Source organism: Hibiscus syriacus, unplaced genomic scaffold (assembly GCF_006381635.1).
Source record: "Hibiscus syriacus cultivar Baekdansim isolate YM2019G1 unplaced genomic scaffold, ASM638163v2 tig00110597_pilon, whole genome shotgun sequence".
In the NCBI taxonomy this organism is placed as follows: Eukaryota; Viridiplantae; Streptophyta; class Magnoliopsida; order Malvales; family Malvaceae; genus Hibiscus; species Hibiscus syriacus.
The window spans coordinates 6,002,089-6,025,777 of NW_024062795.1; the positions used below are offsets into that span (position 1 = coordinate 6,002,089).

General features: G+C 34.0%; 2 protein-coding genes and 1 pseudogene across 2 annotated transcripts; 1 reads left to right on the forward strand and 2 right to left on the reverse strand.

Moving 5' to 3' along the window:
- Positions 1–6,719: 6,719 nt before the first annotated feature.
- LOC120134433 (peroxidase 31-like) lies at positions 6,720–7,820 on the reverse strand. The gene has a single exon (XM_039150869.1). It carries the CDS (start codon positions 7,812–7,814, stop codon positions 6,819–6,821), a length of 996 nt encoding a protein of 331 aa, XP_039006800.1. The 5' UTR covers positions 7,815–7,820; the 3' UTR covers positions 6,720–6,818.
- Positions 7,821–11,587: 3,767 nt separating this feature from the next.
- Positions 11,588–13,857, forward strand: LOC120133967 (cyclin-D1-1-like). The gene is made up of 6 exons (XM_039150449.1): positions 11,588–12,003; positions 12,281–12,367; positions 12,896–12,994; positions 13,106–13,307; positions 13,379–13,509; positions 13,610–13,857. Exons 1-6 carry the CDS (start codon positions 11,764–11,766, stop codon positions 13,823–13,825), a joined length of 975 nt encoding a protein of 324 aa, XP_039006380.1. The 5' UTR covers positions 11,588–11,763; the 3' UTR covers positions 13,826–13,857.
- A 6,296-nt stretch (positions 13,858–20,153) lies between these two features.
- LOC120134362 lies at positions 20,154–23,332 on the reverse strand (annotated as a pseudogene).
- Between the last annotated feature and the right edge of the window lie 357 nt (positions 23,333–23,689).

Consider the following 23,689-nt stretch of genomic DNA (forward strand, 5'->3'; position numbering starts at 1 on the left):
AACAATTGAATTTATGCTATTTTCTAAAGTGGAGCAATTGAACAAATTTTAATCTTTAGTTCTTTGAATATTAAATGAATTAAGGATTCTTTTAATTCTTCAAGAATTATAGATTTTTGACATATGGCAATATTAGACCTTTCTTATCATGTTTCAAATCCCAAAATAAAATACCTTGATTATTTAGCCAAAATATCTCATGGTCATTACCAAAAAGACCAAATTTTGACATTACCTCCCTTTTAAACTTTTGAACATTGCCTTTATCTTTTGATACACCCATACCTTTCTTTGAGTCAAATAAAGTCACACCATTGTCTTTTTAGACTCAAAATTGACATTTTTATGCAATTAAAACCCAAGGCATTGAGTTGTTCATTTGAACATGAGCCTTCTTCTAAGATACAACTTGGGGCATATCGTAGGGAGCATGAACATTGAGACATGTTGGGGGCAAGAAGCAGAAAGAAGAATTCACTCAAAATAATTCTATCATGCATTAATTACACTGTTTTCATGTGAATAAAATTAATCCTGAAAATCTATCCCCCTGGGATACCTCTTCTGTGAAAGCTTCCATGTATGAAATGATGAACGGCTTTCTTTCTTTACCCCTTCACAACAGGAGAAAATATATATCCCTTGTGTCCCCTTTTGAGCCTATAGTATTTTTCTTCTGATTCAACCCTAGCCAAGGATCACCCTCCACACTGGGGGGCAAGGTGGATAAAATCTGCTCGCATGATTGAAGACATTGATTCAGATGAGATACCGAAAGGTGAACCAAATGCCAAGTGCAAAGATTCAATCAAGAACAAAAAGAGAAAATCAAAGAGAAAAAGCAAAGAGAAAATAAAAAAAACAAAGGAAAATTGAAGAAAGAAGACAAGATTCATATGCAAAGATTCTCTCGATTCAAATGACGCATCGAGATTCAAACTATGAGATTGATCAAGCACAATCATTTCTGAATTACTGAATCACTCCACTCGAAGATCATGGAGCATCAAGAGAGAGACACATACGAGAAGATTCAAATTGAGCAAGATATGATCGAAGACATCAGAATAAATTGATCCTTGGTTCAATCACCCTTAAACACTTGTTTGGGCCTTTTATCCCTTTCTTTCATAACCATTAACCATTACATACGTTATGTGCCTTAAAAGTCCATTCTAATCATACATGGATTTCTAAACAGAAGAGACTATCTTCAGATTTCATCCCACCCATCAGGATTAATCTTTATTTGCAAAAAATAATGTAATTAATGCATGATAGAGAAAAATAACAAAATGAGGTTCAAGACATAAATTACGAATGACATTTTGAAACCAAATGAGGATTCGAGTTGAAAACCTGAAAAGACGGCTCGAATACAAAAATTGGGCAGCTGAGGCGATAGCACAAATTCCTTGATAAGACATCGCACAATCCGAGCGTGACTATGAAAGCTGGGAATCGGAGAACACTTCCAATAGAGGAGCATGCAATATACTCCATCAAACCTTTGTGCATCAAATAAACAAAAATGCCAAACCTTTGACCAAACACAATAACCTGAGACTTTTTATCATTTCCTTACTTAACCATTTCCCAAAAATAGATTTGATCTTGGCACGTGTCATATAATTATAATTTGTTGAAGGATTAACAATGTAATTAATTCTTTGATATCCAATGAACTCTAGTTTTATGATTTGTCTCAATTGTAAAACCGTGAAAGGGATAATATTTTTAAATTTTTGATTAAACATTTTTCGAAACTCTTTTTTGATATTTTCAGAACTTTGAAAATAAAAGAGAAAGAAAAACATTTTTTTCAAAACAAGACAATCTCTCTAGAGTGGAACTTCGTAAATGACATGTGGCTCTCAAACACAAAGCTCATGCTTAAAATCAATGCTGAAGCAAGAAACGAGGAACAATGAGGGCATCTTTGAATATTCAACATCAAATGTTGGGGTATTTTTTAGATTTAACATCAAATGTTGAGGCATTTTTTGAGATTCAACATCGAATATTGGGGCATCTTTGGGAATTCAATATCCTGATGTGAATTATCAGATCTTCCGAATGTCTTTCCTCCACGTGCAGGAAATAGCAGACAAAAAAATGAGATTATATCCGATAATATGCATTTTAGAGCATCATTTTTTTCACATGCATAATTTTTGCAACTTTAGAGTCAAGTTTCAACTTCAAGATGAAAGATACTCAATTCAAAGCACATTCAGAAATTGATGGTGGTTGCTTAACTTCACAGCGAAGGGGCAACTGTCTGTCGACAAATAACTTTCCAATTTCATTCAGAGTCAATTTCAACTTTACAACGAAGGATATTGGACTTGAAGCGACATAATTTGCTCGAGAGTAGATTTCAACTTCACGACGAAGGATATCTAGCTCGAGCCAAACTTCACAATAAATGGGTCATCCACGGTTTCAACTTCATGACGAAGGGAATCGTGTCCACCCGTAACATACAATACTCCACGGTTTCAACTTCACGACGAAGGATATCCAAGTCAATGCTCAACTTCACGACGAAGGGCCATCTGCGATGTCAACTCCACGACGGAGGATATTGTACCCACACATCCACGATTTCAACTCCACGACGGAGGATATCGTGTCATTTGAGGATCAACTTCACGACGAACGGGTTTCCCAATTTCAGAGCCAATTTCAACTTCACAGCGAAGAATATTGGACTCGAGACAACACAAGTTCAAGTTCACAACGAAGGGACGACTGGTTGTCAACAAACAATTTCCCAGTTTCAAAACCAATTTCAACTTCACAGCAAAGGATATTAGACTCGAGACAACACAAGTTCAACATCACATCGAAGGGACGACTGGTTGTCAACAAACAATTTCCCAGTTCCAGAGCCAATTTTAACTTCACGTCGGAGGATATTGGTCTCAAAACAATACAACTTACTTGGATTTCAACTTCACGACAAAGGATATCCAATTCCAAGGCTCTACTTCACAACGAATGGGCCATCCACGGTTTCAACTTCACGACGAAGTGAATCGTGCTCACCATTGTCTCTCTTGAGACATGTTCCAAATTTTGTCTATCTCGAGACAATTTCCCTTGAAACAAAATCTTTGAATATCTTTTTCTTGAAACAAATTTCGTCTCCCTTAAGACATTTTCTTTTAGAACTAAGTTTTGTCCCTCTTGAGATAGTTTCTCTTGAAACATAAACATTGAAAACATTTCCCTTGAAATGAATTTTGTCTCTCTTGAGATAGTTTCCCTTGAGACAGTTTCTCTTGAAGCATATTTTGTCTCCCTTGAGACAATTTCTCTTGAAGCATAAATTTTGAAAACGTTTCCTTGAAACACAAAATATTTGAATCAATTCCCCTTGAAACAAGTTTTGAGACAGTTTCCCTTGAAACTTCAATCTTTGAATACAATTTCTCTTGAAACACAAAAAAAACCTTTGAAATTATTTCTCTTGAAACACAAAAAAAAATCTTTGAAGATGTTTCTCTTAAAACACCAAACCCTCAAGTTCGATTACATTCAGCTTTGAGGACACATCATTTACAACATAACTCAAGGCTAGAAGGGTTATCTGTCAACCAAAGACCTTCGAGTTCGACTACGCTCAGCACCAAGGCACATCATTTACATCATAGCTCAAGGAAAGAATGGCTATCTGTCAATAAAATTATCCAGTTTGATTCCATTCAGCTCGATGACACCTCAATCACACTACTGTCCGGCTACAATCGAGGTTTTCAAGCCGAGAAGAAGATATGGGTTAGCCGTGTCTTAGTAGCAAGAAGCCTTTTTCCGTCAGCATAGCTTAAGTCGAGAAAAGCTATCTGTCAACGAAGACTTTTCGAGTTCGGTTTCATTCAGCTTGAGGGCATATCAACCACATTGTGGAGTCAAGAGATTACTTTCCAGTCGAATTTTTAGCCAAGGTCTTTAAACCGAGAAGAATACCAAAGTGGACTACAACGAGAAGCCACATTCTGATTCAAATCATTTCAAGATGGACTCGACTTCGCGACGGAGGAGCCATCCGCAATTTAATTCGACAGAGAGTTATTCTTCAACTCCACTGAACGAAAATTTGTGTCTTTTTATCTTTGTCCTACTTTTCGTTCCACGAAAAAAGACAAAGAGGGGCAGCTGTAGACACCCATTTTCTTAAAAGATAGAACTAGCAAGAGTTCCTCTCCTATGAGGACTCTTCCACCACTATATCTTTTAAAGCAACAACCACACCAACAAACGTGCAACAACCGAGCAAGGAGTCTAGTCGCATTAGGATTCTATTGTTAATAGGATTCTAAAAATAGTTAGTTTTTTTATACTATAAATACATGTAATCCTCCCCAGTTGTAACATACGATTTACATACAAAGTACAGAGGAAAGCACGAAAAATACAAAGACAAAGCTGTTGTAAACGATTCGAAAAGGAAATAAAAGGTAGCATATTTTTTACTTTTGATTCGGTCTCTTACATTTACGTTTTAATTATTATTATTTTATTTATTTAACTTTATTTATACACACATTTCCCTTGTTACTCATTTTATTTAATTGTTTTGTTATTTTTTTTCTTTTTTTTTCATGTAATATTTTTTTACATTTTATGCATTTTCTTTTTTACCTTGGTATATATTTTTATTTTTTTAGATTATATATATATATATATATTATTTTTTTATTATTAGTTTTATTAATTTATATATATATATATATTCACTATTTTTTTATTTTTTATTTTATATATATATATATATAAATATATTATTTTTACTTTTTTTATTATTACTTTATTTGTTTGTTTTATTTATATATTTTTTCTTCTTTTTCTTTATTTTTTTTTATTTTTTTTATATTTACTTTACTAACTATTTTATCTTTGCTTTCTTTTTCTTATCTTTTATTTAATTTATTTTTTCTTCATTTTAATTTAATTATTTATTTCTTACATTTTTATCTAACATGATTTTTTGACCTTCTTAAGACCACACCTTTAAAACTATCTAAGGTAAGTAATTGTGATCGTATTTTTACCTTTTAATTTTAAATTACAATTTTCTTAATTTAAGATAACCTGTAAATTAATTGGTACCGAAAGGGCGGTTCAATGGTGCTAATCCTTCCTTGATAGTAACCGACTCCCGAACCCGACACATTTCTAGTAAAAACGCAGATCATGTAAGATGGTGTCCGGCCCACCTAAATTTGTTTTAAAGTGGTCGGTGGCGACTCCCAATCCAATTATTTCAAGTTGAAGCCCAATTCGGGGCCCAACCGAAAGACGGTTACGAAAATTTCATTTAAAAAAAAGTTATTTATTTTTTTACTTCTATTTTTAATAATCATATCTAAATTATCCATACAATAGGTGTATAATGTTTAATTTAATAAACTCATTTTATATATGTTATATGTCAAATCTAAGTTGGCATTTAATATTCAAGCCGATAGTTGGAACGATAAAAATACTTAATGAAAATATTGATATTTAAGGATTCAATTCAAGTATTTTAAAGTTTAAAGATTAATTAAGCATTTAAATCGTAGTTTGAAAAACGTTTGATGCAACTAACTTATTTATTCCTAACATAAAACACAAAGCTTTCAATTTATTTAATTACATTATATTTTATTATTATAATAGTAAATTTAGCTATCAATATTTATTTATTTTTTAATTTAATTTTTAGTTAAATTTCACCATCAATATTTCTTTATTTCTAGTCAAATTAGTGTGTTTTTAGCAGAACTAGTGATTGGGCCGTTAAATTTAACTCTTCTGGGTTTCTGTATTGAGGGTCTCCACAGGGCTCTCAACTACGAGTTTATGCCGAATGGACCGGTTGCAATATCTAAAGGGTTGGAATATTTGTATATGATTAGGGATGGATCGAGGGAGTGAGTAAAGATAACCGCCACTCTTAAAAATTTTAAATTAAAATATATTTTAGATATTTTTAATTGATATTTTGTTTTCGTCTCTTTAGATTCATGTAAGTTCGTATTCTTCTTAAATTTTAGAAATTCGCATTTTTTAGTATAAAATTATTGATTCATCCCTAAATTTGTGATTATAACTTGCGTACCCTTCTCATTAACACCTTCAACGGCACCGGGATCAAACTATTATCATGGTTGGAATATTTTATCTAGTTATATAAGAATTGACGTTTTAAAAATAAATTTGTTTTGATGTAATTCACAAAATAGACGTCGATTAAGATTATCATAATTCTTTAGAATTTTATACACTCAAAATCGAAAGTAACTGATGGCACAGGTCTTCTCGAAATAATGATAGAAAAACTTTGAGAAAGTTGGAATATACGAGAGAATTCCTTGAGAGAAATGTATAGAGAGGATTGTGAGTTGTGACTTTGATGATTTGAAACTTTTTTATTTAAGTCGGGAGAAGAGAACGAAAGCGACAAAAAAGAATTCAACTAAATTCAATTAATGAGTTATCTTTAATCATTATTCACCAGTTGATTTAACAATCACGACATAATTACGATAACTCTATGCTGGCTATCAAACTTCCCGGGCGCGTATAATCTTTTTACAGTTATTATATTCTTGTTCTTGACCTCGGTTTTTTTTATTGTGATAGGAGTAGAATTATTAGTGCAGAAATGAAAGCTCGCATTGTTGGTAATTGTTAAGAGCACGCATAGGAATGTTATATAAAAACAACGTAAAAATATATACTTGGACAATTCTCACAATTCCATACAGTGTTTTAGGATTAAAACGCAATATTTAAGTAGTATATAAATCTTGTAATGCGATCCATCATCAAATCTGAATTGTATTAAACTGATCGCATCTGCGCCTTACGTCCCCATCGTTATTTTCCTTCACCATGAAAAGGCTCAATTTAAGCATTGAACGACCAAACATGTCGAAAAACTCCGTCTGGTTCGCGGCGTACCTGTCGACGAATGGTTTTGTCCTAGGGTCAGTCACCATCGCCTGATCGGAAGACAACAATCCTAACCCTCTTTGTAGATTCTTGTAATACATGTTATCGAACTTTCCCGGCGTGTACACGTCGTTGAAAGCCGACATCGCCGGATCTTTCGTATAATTATGGCAGAGTTTCCTCAACCCTTGTGCGTACGTAGGGTTATAGGCCGGATCGACCTCGGATGTCTTGCTGAAGTGGAATATCCGGTTGGCGAACTCTTTACAATGGGAGAAACCTATGGTGTGTGCGCCGACGAGAGCGACCATTTCTTCGACGGAGAAACCTTTGGAAGCGAAGAGAGCGAGCAGATCGTTCATCGGAGTTAAAGCTTTCGGAAGGGATTTATCGACATTCACAGGACTAGATTCCCTGCTGTCTTTTCTCCCCAAGGGAACTTCATAGAACGGACCACCGACCATCACAACGAGGTCTCTAGCCGAAACGGCGAGAATGTCGGAGCAGGAGACAATGCCGGGACATTCGAGCTCGAGAGCGGTCTTGACACGAGTGATGAGATCGAAACCGTCCCCGGCAACCGACATGTTGCTGTCGGCATCGAGTTCGGATTTGTTGAACGCGGTGGAGGCAATGAGCAACGAGGCATCACAGCCGTTAACGAAACAGTCGTGGAAGAAAAGACGGAGGGTGGCGGCCGCCGTCGTGGGGTTACTGAGTTGCTTCCCAGATAAGACCGTTTGCAGTACGTCGTGAAACTTGGGGCATGTTTTGCTGTAGTAATCGGGAGTTAGTACAGATTCTGTCGATGGGAGGAGTGAAAGGAAAGAAAATAACGTGAAAACGAAGACGGTATTAGGAAAGGCCATATTTGCTTTGAGAAATATGAAATAATGGCAAGGAAATGAAGACGATGATCAACTTCTTTTAGAGATGATGATGATGGGGAAGAAGAGGAAATGAATTGAGGAAGAGAGAATTTGATGGAGAAATTTATGTGTTATGCTTCATGTTTTTGTGGAGATGGGAAAGATAAAGTATTATGTATATAATCAATGGTTTTTAGACTAACGTAAGACCGATGAATGGTCACCGGGGAACCTAGGACACCGAATTTGTCTCCCCAACGCCAATCCAAGCCAACAAATTAACAATTTGTGGTTAGCTCAATAAAATCGTATACCTTATTAGGACACCCATGAAATAAAAAATAATAATATTAGTTTATGGTATATATGTAGGATTCATTCATGTAACTTTTAATAATGCATTTTTAAGATTCGATCCATTTTTTTTCTATTAGGAGTATAGTATTTATTATCATTATTCTCAACATGTGTTAATAAAATGTTCATGAAAATTCAACCTGTATCAATTTTTTTTAATGTTACGCGTCGGTCTTTCTTAATATTTGATTTATTAATTACAATAGCTTATATTTAGAGTTAGATCTAGTCGTATTTCATTTTAAATTTTAGAAATAAATTAAGAATTTAGAGGGTGGTTTAGTAATTTAGAAAAACTAAACCATTAGAAAAATGAACAAGCCTTTTGCTTTCTCCTTTTGTGTCAATGTGCAGTGTGCTTAACCATTTCCAGATCCTATCAGAAACAAAAATTGAACAGCAGAAACATGCTAGCCCAGGTGGTGAAAGGACGACAACATGGATGCTTCTTCGTTATCAAATGATTGAGAGTACTTAGAACAAATATTACTTTGTAATCACCGTTAACATAATTTAAAAAATGTTAAAAAAGGTCTTCAGGATGGGCTTATCGACCCTAATCAATATGCCTTATATATATTACGTATAACAATAGTTCAATCAACCAATTGAAGAGTTATCTTCACAAAACTTAAAACTGTAACCATAGCTTCTTGCATATAGATAAACGAATCAAGTTTATACTAAGTTTCTAAATCACATAACACGTTTTTTTATTAGTATGGGGTGATAATATATATTCGAAATACTCTTAACCATATGATAAAAAACATTTAAACACTCCTATAAACGTTGTGCTCGAACTTAGAATCTCTAAGAATAACAACCATCACTTTAATCACTAAAGAGTAAAGTCCTTTGATTGGTGCTCACACAACGCTTTTCCAGTGTGAACATCAGCACAAGAAATGTCTATTAATCCATTTCTTTATGGGTTAATTTTAGTGTCGCAAGAAATGTCTTTGATAGTGAACGAGTCAAACTTGATGATTCACTGAGTCAAGCCAGAGTAACCTTACCTAAGAGGAGCTTTTAGCTCAGCACAAGAGGTTCATAAGGCATATAAAAATTTGATTTTCTTTACTCCTCAACATCTTCTGTTTTCTGACCTGTAAGATTCATTCTGTTGAATTTCTTGACTCCTGCTCTAATCTCTCTCATTTCATTGCATTTCACCTTTACTTATGTGAATAGGGTACTGAGTCAGGTGTTGACTCGTATTTTGGTCTTTGCACACAAAAGCTTAGGCATTGGGTTGACTTAGGTACCTTGATGATTTTTATATTGTAATTAGAATATATTGTCATGGGAGAAAAAAGAAAAGAAGTAGAAGAAGATGGTTATGTGCAACTTCTTCTCTTTCATTTTATTGGAACTTCAACATACTTCCTTAATTAGCATGCTTCAAAATCCTTGGAAACGGAATCTTTCAACAAACCCTAGAAAAAAATAGGCTTTCAATCCATTTACCTTGTAATCCATGTTGGCGTCCTGCCATTCTTGCACCATTTGTGATACTTGTAATATTGTATAGCATGTAGCACTTAACTGCATTTTTGACAGAATACAACACAATTTATCCCAAAAAAGAAAAAACGAGCCAACGTAGATTATGGCAACTGCAAGTCTCCGATGGATCAACTACGCTTGGTGTGCTATCCGACAGGTAACGTGATCACTGAGTAAGTCTAAACTAGGCGTAGGGGCCTTTGCCTCTATAATGTGGGAAAAAAGAATTGCAGTAGCTCACCATGCTTCCACGATAAAGTTTTTTTTTTAATTAATCCGCGATAAAGTTGGATGTGAAGGAGTCAACTGCTTATGATGTATGTCTATGGCTTAAAGCAGGAAGGAGTTGAATCAAATCATTTAGTCCCTACATTTTGGATAGTTCTTCTTGGCCTTTGTGAGGGTCTCCGACTAAGTTCGCATCATTATTTGTGGAGGAAAACTTAATGTCATTCTGATATTTGTGCGGGTCAACAGCTTATGATGTATGTATAGAGATACATTGCTAATAAGATACATCGAAATATACTTTTACATAAATTCTCATAATTAAGAAAATATTAAAACTTTTAAAGACTTTTCCATGATTAATCCTTCATAAAAGTGTAGTTTTAATTATAATACAATTATATTTTGATGCAAATCTAAGCTTGAGATCGGAGTATCTATGCATAAATTCCAAATGTTTGAAGCATTGCTTAATCTATGTAAGAAATGCCTTCATATGAGTATGAAAGACGGAATTATTGTCTGTAATTTGATCGAAAAATCTCCAACAAAAAATCTTATAGTTGACATGGAAAGACGAACAAGAAGATTTGGCATGAATGTTGATAATAAGACATTTTCGAACAAAATGGCTAGAAAGCAGTTAAAGTAGGCTTCTGTGAGAAACCTGCACTTCCCGAATTATTTTCAGTCTTTGTGCGTACGTTTCAATCTGTTTTTACAGCCATTGCTATTGTTTCGAAGCAGGGAGTGAATCAATAAGGAAATATTTGAAGTGCTTGTATAGCTCTTTAGACTTCTCTATATTGATCGCATGCCCTGCATTCTTTACCATCATTAGTTCGGCAATGGAATTTGACGATTAATGATTTTTAGTTTAGTTTTAAAGCAAAATTAAAATTTTATATCAATCACAACTTTTAATAAAAATAAATAAATAAATAATTTAAGTATGATTGTATTAGAATAAAATTTAATTTTTATAATAAATTAATTGGAGAGAAATCTTTAAAATTTTAAATATTTATTCAATAAGAATAATTTATTTAATAGTGCATTTTGGTGTGCTTTATTCATTCTAAACTTATATATATTGCAAAATGAGGTATACACGCACATTAATATCATCCTTAATTGACACATAAGTATAAAAATATATTAAATATATTTTAAAAATATATACTTCTGCACAATCGAGTATTAATTAATTGATAAGAATCATAAATTTTTTTAAAACACGTAGAATTAATTTATTTAAATATTTATTTTCTTTTTAATTTAGGAATTAGATGATAGATTCATGATATCATGAATAAAAACATAAAGTGAGATTCATCTCTATAATAAATTTTTATAATGCTCAATTCAAATTGATTGATCTAATACGATTATTAAAAATTTCTAAATATACAATTTTTTTTATTAAATTTAATATAATGCATAAATAATGAAGTCTAAGAAAAATCCAACCAATAGAATATTTTTATTACCTTCCAAAAATGAAATCCCCGTTTTGCCCAGCAAACTCTTCCCCGCCAACCAACCAAACCCCGAGAAAAAAAGAAATAGACAAAATAAATAAATAAACAAATAAAACCTCATATATTTATATCTCAAAGTAACTAATGGAATCGAACTACCAAAAACTGCGATCTAAAACCCATTTTCTCTTCCTTTCCTCTCCTCCTTCCTATTCCACGATAACCACTACGCACAAGCACTCGCGCACCCGATTGTTTAACAACACCGTCGTCGCTTAGTACAAAATCAACGGCGTTTATGGAGAGAGAATGAGGCATGATCAACGGCCACGGTTGCCGCCATCCATAGTATAGTCATCAATACCACTTTCGATATGTCGGTGTCCTGTTCCGATCGTTTCACCGACTTACTATGCGGTGAGGATTCAGACGAGGTATTCTCCGTCGATTCGTCGGAGCTCGAATCTCCGGCGTCTTGCATAGAGGAATCCTCCATTGCCTGCTTTATCGAACACGAACGGAACTTCGTTCCCGGATGCGATTACTTGGCTCGGTTTCAGTCTCAGTCTCTCGACGCATCGGCCCGGGAAGAAGCAGTTGCATGGATTCTGAAGGTGAACTGACTAAAACTGTACCTCAGTACTGTCACCACTCACCATATCTGTTCATTCAACATTACGAAAAGAAATACACCTAGCGCAATTTAGCAAAATTTTCACGGTTTCGCTAAAAAGCGCTTTATAGGTTAGGCTTTCAAAACCGAAGTAAAGAGATCTAATAACAGCCGTTCGATGGACGGAGATGAATCATTGATTGGCGGCTCCAACTTTGCAACTTTTCCCATTTCAACTTTTTTTCATCAATGAAAATGGTCTTTTTGTTTGTTTCCAGGTACAAGCATTCTATAATTTCGGGCCTTTGACGGCGTATCTTTCCGTTAACTACCTAGATCGATTTTGGTATTCTCGACGCTTGCCGGTGAGCCTTTTTTTCCGTCACTGATTAATAAAACTTAAATTAAGAATTATTATCTGGATAATGATAATTTGAGTGATTAAAATTTTGACTCTTCGGTGCAGTTATGTTTCACTTTTCAACGTCGATAAAACACTTGAAAAAGACTTGAGTATCAATAAGTGATTAAGAAGAGGTAGACTTTTTTGTTTGTTTGTTTATTGAATCTAACAGGGGCTTGCCTTTGCATTTACTACAGGAGACTTTTACTGAAGCGTAATTATTGACCTTTTTTAAAGACTTTTGTAGTGCTATTTTTCTTTGTGATTGCATGTGTATGTATACATACTTTCATTAATGTTATACTGGTAATATAATAATATTATTCTTGTTTCTTTGATCGGTAGTTGGTCTATGCATTGTCAAATGAACTCAGTAAATGTGCATATAATTCACCCTAGATGTTCATTATTGTTTTATTATTAATGGGATGATGAATTGTGCTGATTAACAACGAGATGCCTTTTTGTTTTATTTATTTTTAATTTTCAGCAAACTAGTGTGTGGCCATGTCAACTTTTAGCTGTTGCTTGCTTGTCTTTAGCGGCCAAGATGGAGGAACCTCTTGTTCCATCTCTTTTAGATCTTCAGGTATATTTCTTTTTGTTAAAACTTTTTCAGGGTTACTTTTTTTTGTTGTGTTTTATAAATTCTATTGATCATTAATTAGTTTACTATGCTCATAATGCTATATTTATGCAGGTGGAGGGTGCCAGATATATTTTCGAACCCAAAACAATTCGCAGAATGGAACTTCTTGTTCTTACGGTTCTGGACTGGAGGCTGCGATCAGTAACGCCATTCAGTTTCATTGATTTTTTTGCCTATAAGGTCGATCCAACAGGAACCTTTTTCGGGTTTCTAATTTCAAAGGCAACGGATATCATCTTGCCCAATATCAAAGGTATAGTTATTTCATTTTTATATATCCATAATGAACGTATAAAAAGAAACTTGTTTGCTAATTGTGAACAGAGGCCAACTTTCTTGAGTATTGGCCGTCAAGCATTGCTGCTGCAGGGATCCTTTGTGCTGCCAATGACATCCCAAACTTGTCCCTTGTTAATCCTGAACATGCCGAGTTATGGTGTAATGGACTAAGCAGAGTAAGCTCAACTAATGTGTAAATAAATGTCGTAGTTTCTCTCAGTTTAACAAAGAAACTTTTTGTATCCCAACTTGGAGAAATATCCCTTTTTTTTGCAGGAAAAAATCCTTAGCTGCTACAGGTTAATGCAAGAACTGATAGTTGACAATGGTAGGAGGAAACCACAAAAGATCTTACCTCAGCTTCGCGTAACGATCAGGCCCAGAACGAGGTCCAATGACTCATCACTTTCATCTTCCTCATCACCTTCTTATCAAAGGAGGAAATTAAATAACTGCTTATGGGTAGATGATGACAAAGGAAACTCCGAGTAAGGGGGCGTGTGGGGAGGAGGGAAATTATAAAATATTAAAAATGGTGGTCCAAGATGTCTAGAAAACCTCAATATTTTTTGGAGGGATTTGAGGGTAAATTAACAGAAGTTTGGTGAGTTTGCAGATTTATTAAGTTTATTTTTGCTGGTGGTGGGCTTTGCATATTCCCAAGGGAGTGGGATTTTGTTAGATAATAATAATAATAATAATAAATAGTTGTGTGAGAAATTAGGGAATAGAGAGAGAGAGCTTTGGGATTTAGGAGGTTTGAAATAACGAAGGGATGGACTTGAATTTCAAAGGCTACATTGATTATTGAATGAAAGGGAGAGATGGCTGACGGGTCCACCCGGGACAGGGCCGGTTAGGCCGGGTTAGGGAGTGAACGTTCATCATAAAAGTCAAGCAAAGCTTCCCCCATCCAAGGCCATCACTATCGTTTTCTTTATGGAAAAGGAGGAATAAGTATTTTGTTTGTTGGTTTTCTTTAAGTGGTTTTCGTGTGCACTCGTATTTGGTATGTGTGGCACACACGTGTCTGAGTACTATTTTGGCGGGAAATGCCTATGTTTCTTCTTCTTCCAATGGCCGTCTTGATCTTTGGCCTAACTAAATACTGGACTTTTTGTCCAATGGTGTTCGTGTGTGTGATGTAACACGGTGAATAGCTCTTAATTTTTTCATTTTTTAAATTTTCAAATAGGAGAAAGGAAAGAAAAAACCCTCTTTGATGGCCATTGTTTGGCCTAACTCATACGAAGAAAGGTCTTTGGGGCCTTTTTCAAGTGTTTTGTATGTGTTTGATTCATGAATGAAAAATAATAATAATCAAATTATTTGCTTATATGTAAAATGTAATTACTTTAATTCATATTGTTTTCTTTCTGTGTCAGTACGTGATTGACAATACATAATTTTGTAGTTTTGCCATTGATTCTAATAACTGTATCCCGATGAAAGAAAATGAATGCATTTCAGTGGAATTTTGTGGCGGCAACTCTGAGTGAAGGAACTAGGACTCGGCCCCGCAGGCAATAAAGTCGGTTCATCTATGAACATCATCCCCTTAGTAATTGCCTATCGTGACCGCCACATGGCTGCCTGGTTGGTTTCCTCTCTTCTTTAAGTTCTCCCAACTCGCAATAGAATCATAGTTTAATTGATATTTGTTAATAAGAACAAAATCATAAATGAGTTACGTTGATTATAGATGAATTAGTTTTTTATTTATGTAAAGAGTTATAGTTGGTGGTTGATCGGCATTTATATTCTGTATATCTATGAAGAGGTAAAGTGAAAGTAAAAGTGAGGTGATTTCTCTCTTAGTCTAAAGATTTTATAATGACTTGTAGTATAAGTGTCAAAGTACAAGATTATGATAATTACTTGTAACTTGACTAGTTAGGTGGATATGATCAAATAGATGTAGATTTGCATCAGGTTAATCATGTGAATATGTTAGATATCATATCAAGAGATCATAACTTTTTAAGTGATGTTAAATATTGGAGATCCTTTCTTCCAAGATGTTCTCTTCATGTCTTCCAAAGTTCTCGTGGTATGGGAGAGATCAAATATTTGGAGATTTATTTGAATTCTTCGGTCTTTAGGCATAGTGTTATGTGAAGAATTTGACAGAGGTACAATAATGCTATTATTTATTATTATGATATACATATAAATGTAAATTCTAACTTACAATCTGATTTATAGATAATAAAACATTTAAATTTGATTTTGTTAAATTCTTTTTCCAACTGTTAAACTATTAAAAGCTAGTTTACATGGGTGATAAAAGGAGACCAATAGATGGAAGTGGGGGTAGAGTGAGATGGAGATTGTTTATGAAAGCCAAGGCGTGAAAATCAATCTCCTTTCTTAATCTACAGATATTGCATTGCAATTGCACATGGTGCGAGTTCTGTTGTGACATTACACACATAGAATGCCCATTTAAGTTGTCATTTAGCCCTAGATCCCCGACATAGGGTATATATAACACCGTCTTCTGCATTGCATGTGATAATAGAATGGCCCTTTGCAAAAAGGTAACCATGCATTTTAGTTAGCACAGACTAAGCTAATGGCCATGCAAATTGAAAAATTAGCACTAAAAAGAAAAGGGTTTTAATTGCCCAGTTTCCTCCAGGGGCCACAGTGGAAGGAGATCTGATACTAGGTGACAATTCTTCACCAGTACAATTTTATCCTATTCTCTTGGATCTACTCTCATTTAACTTGGGTTATATATATATATATATATATTCATTCATTCTTTTTCATTAATTGAGGGAAACTTTGATATCGAAATAAAATATATTTAAATTTAAATTAGAATAAATTAAATAGGGAATCTTCGAATAAAATCCTGTGTTTCCGCCATAGGAGACATGTGGATTTGGACTCTTATCAAGATGCACATTAAAACTAAATGCAGCCAATCAAAAAATATAATCAATCAACTAAGATTGATTTAAGTGGTAAACAATTCGATATAGCTAAATAGGTTTTAAGTTTGAGTTTTTATATATGTAGAAAATTTTCGTTGAGAGACTCACCCACTAAAATCAAATGTATGACTCGAGTTAGTCTAAATTAATTAAGATCAAACCTTGAGAACCGAAAGAAAAAAATTATAAAAAGATAATCAGACGTTGAATTATAATTTTGAAACTAGCCATTAATTTTTTTTAATGATATGATATTCAGTATATGTACAAGTGTTAGATTAGTCTACAGCTTTAGATTTCGACAAGCGTCCGAATGCAATGACGTAATTATTAGTCAAGAGAGTTTGTAATTTTTTAAAAGACATTTTAAGAAAATATAAAAGAAATTCATAAAACACATGTCTTCACATTGTGATTTTTTGCTCTTTCTTTTTCCATAAAAAAACTAAATTAATATAAGGGACATATATAATATGCCAAGAAATTAAGTTGTAAGATCAAGCACGTCGTATTCAGTACGTACTAGTATATTTATACTATTTATTTTATCAGTGTATTTATACCAGAACCAGCGAAAAGCAGTTCGCATCAGCATAAAATAGTATGTTACTTTGTTGTTTTCTATTTGCATAATGATAAAATTATCTTTAATATTTGTATAAATAATAATTTTGTATTTACTGTTTAACTTTTAATATTTTATCAAAACGAATTATATTAGATAAAAGTTGTTAATTAACTAACGATTAATTCAAATTATTGATGTGATATATGTCACGCCATCTAAAGTGATATATAATATATGTCATGTTAATAATTAGATATATGTGAAAATGTTACCTTGGTAACATGAATTGATTGTTAGCTAATTAATTATTTTCATCAAACATGATATATTTTTTATTAAAAATTAAAATATCAAGAATAAAATGCTTCAAAAATTAAAACTATTTATATAAATATTAGAGGATAATTTTACCATTATACCTCTTTATTTAACGCCTAAATTGGTTAGGGGCTAAAAGGATCGAAAGGGGGCAAAGACCCGAAGGGTCCCCAACTTATGCATCTCTTCCCCATCTTTGAACTGAAAAAACACAAATGCCCTTTCTTTTTATCTTAAGAACATGATAGTTTAAAGTGGGGGAATCCTAAGTTCAGCCTCAAAAGCCAAAATTTCTTTTGCAGTACTCCAGAATTTAGCTAATTATTTTACCAACTCTTTTTATATTCTTCTCATTTTTTATATAACCGTCATTTTATAATCCATTAATCGATTAATTCGGATCATGTACCACAAATGTCTGTTATAAAGATTATTCTCTTAACTCAAACTACTCCATTCACAATATCAAAAATCAAACACTCAAATTTATATAAGAGTTATAGTGTCTCATATTTCCTCCATAGCAACTTCGACTTTATACGATGACAATGACAAAATTGGAAGACCCCTTGTGAAAGGATGATATTCTCTTTAGCCATTGGCCCCCAAATTGGGGTAAAGAGTTGTCAAAAGCAAGAATGATATGCAGCTAAGCTGAATACCACTACATACATTTGCCATTTTTCTCCACTCCATTGGCTACTTTAAACCAAAAGAAAATGTCCCCATCAAACCCTTCACAGTTGCTTAACTAAACAAAGTAAAAGCAAGTCTGCATATCAACTATTCATCATCACCATCATACATATATAATCAATATTGCAGCTTTCATTCTGTGTACTTTATAGATTCTGCAATAATTTCATGGATATTTGAGAAGGCAGAAGCAGCAGATGTTTGTAGAGAGTAAAGGCTATAAAAAGATTGATGGTTGTTTTTTGTTTTGGTGGAGAAGGCCATGATTTTTGGCTTTCCAACTCATAACTTATTACTCAGTCTCTTTGGATGCCATTAAAGAGATGGACAGTCTCAAGGGAGCGTGGGCAATAGTCGTTGTGCTGTTCTTTAATTTTTGTTTGCCTTTTGTCATGGTGCATATGGACCTCTTCATTTTGCAAGAATGAAGACAAAAGGGTCTTCTATTTAATCATGACACTAAGAGAACTTACCTTTGTGTAAATGCGTATATGAAATATACACATTTAGTTCCATATTACATTTTGAGAGGATGCACAGTGGCGGAGCTGCTGATGTACATGTGTCTACTCTGAAATCTGATTTTTTATTAGTTATTAATTTTACTAATGACATTCACCTTGAAATTTTATCCCATTAAAATTTTTTGTGTTAACATATGTATGTTCACCCTAAAAAATATTTCTATAATTGCCATTGAAGATGCACGTGTCATATAATCGTTATCTTTTTTCAAAAGACATATCTAATAAAGATATGTAGAGACATTTAATGGGATACATCACATTACATTCTAGAACATGACATTTTTCACTACTTAATCTTACGATGCACTCGTCATGGACCTACGTCCACGGTCTATCATGTCTATTCCATCTGTTGGTATATTAGACGAGAAATCGAACAATTATGTGGTCGCTCTATTATCACTCGTAACGAAACCATTAGTCTTTTCTAAAAATATATATATAATATGTTGTGCAACGTCATTACTTTTAAACATCAAAGACTCTTTCTTTTGATGTGAGATTAATATACTTTATAACACTCATTGACTTTCTTTAAAAATGCGAGACATAACACATGAATAAATGCATGTACATTTTCAGACATTCATATACATGTATATATGTATGTATATAATAATACCTACGAAGTTGATGTTTATGTAGATGCTTTTGGTCTGACAAGTCTCACATGATGTGAAGGAAGGTGCCAAAAATCCAATTATTTCAAATGCAATCCAACTCAAAATCCCACCTCGGAAAATATTTTTCCAAGTTAACGACAAAGGGAAAAAGAAAATGTGGGCATGCAGTAGCAGTAGTAATGAATCAAAAGTTTGGGATCATATTCATATGCAGTAACGAATCTAAAGCATTGATGAGAACAAACCTAGATAATATTTATCGTTCTACTTCAACTGTTGAATCTTGATCCGTTGCTATCTGGAAAAGTAGAAGTTTTATTAATTAATATAGCTTTTGGATTTGTCATTTGCTCTTTGCTTGTGAATCATTGAAGAACGGAAATAAAGCGATGTTTCATTTAAAAGAAATTCCTTTTTCATAAAATATTATCAAAGCTCATTGCTTTTATTTAATTAAGGAACATGCTTTACTTTACTAGACACCCTTTCCATCCAACTTTTGAAATTTGCTTAAAAGTATCTTCGTTTTTAATTAATCGACTAATCTAAATCAGTTCCCTTCATTAGTCGCATACTTTGTTGAACAATCTATAATCATATAAAGAGTACCTAACTAGTCATTTTTATAGTCGTTCGAATTTCAATTTGATTGATATCATCACTGTAGTGACTTCGAACACGCTGAAGGAACATGCTTAAGCACATAATTACCTCCAATAATGCGAAATATATGACAATTTTACCCCATTCTTAATGACATTACCCTAGTAATGGTAGGAAGAATATGGTTGAGGATACCTCAAGGAAGGGTACATTCATCAATTGCAATGAGGCCTTTGAAGGTTTCTAAGAGTGCTAAGAATATGGTCTAAGGAGGATATAAATTTCTAACAGATTGAATGAAAACATTTCTTTAATAAGTATCAAACATCTTTACTGCACTCGATAGTAAGATCTTCGGTTGCATGCAACATGCACTACCGATGAAATTCCTCCTATTGCTTTTCACAAAGAGAAATGTTATGATAAGCCTGACATATCTAGAGCACCTGTAAATGGATTATAAAGCAAAAATTCCAATAAATCAAAACAATAATCCAACTCCCCCTTTCTTGTACTGGTTTCATTACCAACCGGCTCATCTAAAAAAAAAGGTAGAGGTGGCATCATATTAGTGCTAACAATTCAGTATCAGGCATTTGTTGAAGTTCTTTCAATAAAATAAGAAAATGTGAGGCCATAGAACTACCACAATAATACCAAGCATAGCACGTTTTGGTTTCTGCAACCTTCGAACAGCACAAACGCGAGTTCTTCACTGACTAGTACCACGAGTTTTGGTCCTCTTCCTTTCAAACTCCAGCTGCAAAAAGAAAATTAACTTAAATAAATGATATTCTAACAACCATATAACTAGAAAAGGAAAATATGCAGGTCCATTTGTGCTTCTTACCACTTTTCTCACACGTTCATTGGCTGCAGGAGTCCCCTCCCACTAACAGATTCGGGGAGATATGGACTGCTCACATGCACCTCATTCATTACAACAATGACGGTCTTGTCCCAGCGAACAGGAAGCCTGCTCATATGCATTTGTGTTAACGTAAAAATTTTAAGTTTTCAGCATAACTATCCAGAGCAATAAACTAATTAACTTCAAAGAAGCCCATAGGATAAGATAACAATTAGTACCTCCAAAATTTAGTCAATAGGCATTGAGCCAGATATCAAGAATCAGTCTAAAAATACTTGTGCATTTTGGTTGGGAGATAAAATCAAATAACAACAACACTTCACATATCACCCTAAATCCTAATATGTCCAAGTAAAAAAGAAGAAAAGAAGATAACACTGAACGTTAGGTCACATCTTTGGGAGAAAAATGAGCAAAAAGCATATGCTCAGGTCACAGTCCATGTGTGAGAATCAAAGATGGTGCCATACATGTAACCATAGTGACAACTAGCTATACATGCCAGGAAGGCTGGCCAAGTGGCTCTGGAAGCCTAGGTGATTTTGGGAGGGCTGGCAGGATCTGGAATTCTCCAGACTCCTCTTTTGAGATAGATCCAGAGAAAGTGAGAAACTAATCAAATTTTTATAGTATGGAATCGGTTCCAGCCTTATTGGACCAGTGAAACTTGGGATGAACAAACAATGAGAACACATTCTATTTCCAGCTCAAGCTTCAACTTCGGCTATGTTTCAAACGAGAATGAGAGGTATTTCGTTTATTTATTTTTATGGTTATTCTACCATAGCTAAACTTTTCACGGATGTTTCAGGACAGATTAGGCAAATGCAGTGATAGCAGTGGAATTTGTTTGTTTCAGGACCAAGCCGACAATTCGAGGCATATGCTTTCTTTGGGGATTTTGGCAGACTACAATGAGAAATCTCTGCCATTTTGTAATTGTTTGACTGGCTTTCAGCCAAGTTCTCAACAGAATTGGAACCAGCAGGTTTATTCTGGAGGGTGTGTAAGGAAGACCAAACTGCAGTGCAACAATGCCAGTGTTGGTATTGGAAGGGTGAACCATTTTTTTTAGAAAGTGACTACACAACTTTCCCTGTAATCCACAAAATACGATGGTTGATAGCAATATGGAATGCAAATCAACCTCTATACAAAATTGGTCAAGTACTGCTTATGCTAATGAAAACAATCAAAGCTCGATTTGGATCGGAGATCTCTTGAATCCACAACAACTTGGACAAGATGATACTACAGGGAAAACTGTACCTATCAAGATGGTGATTCTGAGATTTCTAGTGAATCTAGTCCCACAAATAAAAATAGTGATTGATATTCCCATTCCTATTCCAGCAAGACGATCCCTTTAGGGCTTATGATGCTCATAATCATGAGAGGGAGGTGGAGAACAATTATCACCATGCAAAGATTTACAGAAAGCAGTGAGTTCCTAGAGGCTTGCAAATGCACGTAGAGTGTTTGAATGCTGAATTAAGGGATACTGAGGAGTAAGGCAGAAGGCGCAGGCCTTAAGTTGTACAGTAGCAGAGCTATAGTCCCAACAAGTGGCACTTACAGAATCCTAGCTCACTTAATTACAGATTCCAATGGTTAAGTACCCAAGGTTGATAATTATCAAGGCTTTGGGTCAATTCAAGAATTAGGATTGTGACAAGATCTAAAAAATATTAATGCATCCTAAAAAAACTTCATACTCTAAACCTACTGATCTCTGTTATGTTTTCCTCCTCAACCCTCCTGAATTAGCTAAGATCATAAACATTCATAATTTTATCACATCTTAATTAATCATCAATCAGGGGCACCTTTAATAATATTCAACACATAAATATAAGTTGCAACATATGAACTGTGAAGTACTGAAGTCACTATATCATAACCTATCAGAAGTCATCTCACTTAGAGGTACTAAACACTATATTTCTCCTAAGAAGAACATATATCATTTCTGCAAGAGAATACTATCGCAAACTGTGGTGAGACACAACAAATGCGTTTCTTATTCTACCATCCTGCATTGTAAACAGTTCATCTTAGCTTTTACCCTCACTCAATAATTGCTTTCTGCCTACACTCCTGCTCCACAATTTCAACCAATTTTCTGTCTCCCTGCTAATTCTAAGCTTTATCTTTAACAGGATAACCTCAATGCCCCAACAACACGCTGACGTTATGCTTTCAAGAGGTTCACATACATCCCTTAAACAATATAGAACGAATTCCCTATCTTTATACTTGAGAAAAATAACTATGATCATAACAATCCCTTCAAAATTTTTAAAGAAGGAATGAACATACGTGTTAGACAAAGCATCAAAAAGGGTCTGTGCCTCACTGGTAGCTCCAACACCAAACCTCTCGGAATCAGCCTCAGCTTGCCTGCAAAAACACGTCATTGAATTTGAATGAGACAAGAAAACCCTAGATATGGGATAAAATGAAATACCTAATAGCTGAATATTCCCTTGCTTGAAGGCTGGTAAGATCCAAAAAAACATTTCTTGACATCAAGTGGATCTTCATCTTGACGAAGCAAAGAGAAGTCTTTAATGTAATTAGCCTTGAGCAAACGAATGTTCCTTCTGGGTCCAGATTCCAAACCCTCTTGGAGTAGGAGGATGTTGGCGAGGCGGTCGTAGCTGATTATCTGACCTTCGAATTCGTCGCCCAAAGTTATCTTGATTGAAAACAAGCAACCCACTGCGAATTCCTCACCATCCATCCCTTAATTCAATCTCTGCTCACTGCTACGCTTTTTTCTTCTTATTTTGCAAATTTCATCTCATTTGTCTTCTTCATTTTTCATTTGAAGACCGAAAGAAGTCAACATTAGAGATTGGGCCAAACAAAAACTTTACAGTTTGCATTGCATTGCATTATGCCTTTTACACAGTGATGTTATGGAGTCGAATTTTTTGTTTATTCAATCTGAAATTTAACTTTTGGATGAGAATGTACATTTAATCTCACTCGATCTGATATTATATATATATATATATATTATTTTTATTAGATAAATTAATTAAAAAATATATAAAGAAAAGTTGATATGTTATTACAATTATCTTTAAATATATAAAATAATAATTATAATATTATATGAAATTAGATTGGATCAAACTTTTTATCCTAAATTTAAATTTGATTTGACTCAAACTTATATTTTAAAAACTTGACCTAAACATAA

Excerpts from the sequence above, each read along its gene's own strand:
- LOC120134433 (XM_039150869.1), bottom strand. The coding sequence starts at position 7,814 with ATGGCCTTTCCTAATACCGTCTTCGTTTTCACGTTATTTTCTTTCCTT.
- LOC120133967 (XM_039150449.1), top strand. The coding sequence starts at position 11,764 with ATGTCGGTGTCCTGTTCCGATCGTTTCACCGACTTACTATGCGGTGAG. Across the intron at positions 12,004-12,280 it reads CAGTTGCATGGATTCTGAAG|GTACAAGCATTCTATAATTT; the intron begins GTGAACTGACTA and ends GTTTGTTTCCAG. Across the intron at positions 13,308-13,378 it reads CATCTTGCCCAATATCAAAG|AGGCCAACTTTCTTGAGTAT; the intron begins GTATAGTTATTT and ends AATTGTGAACAG.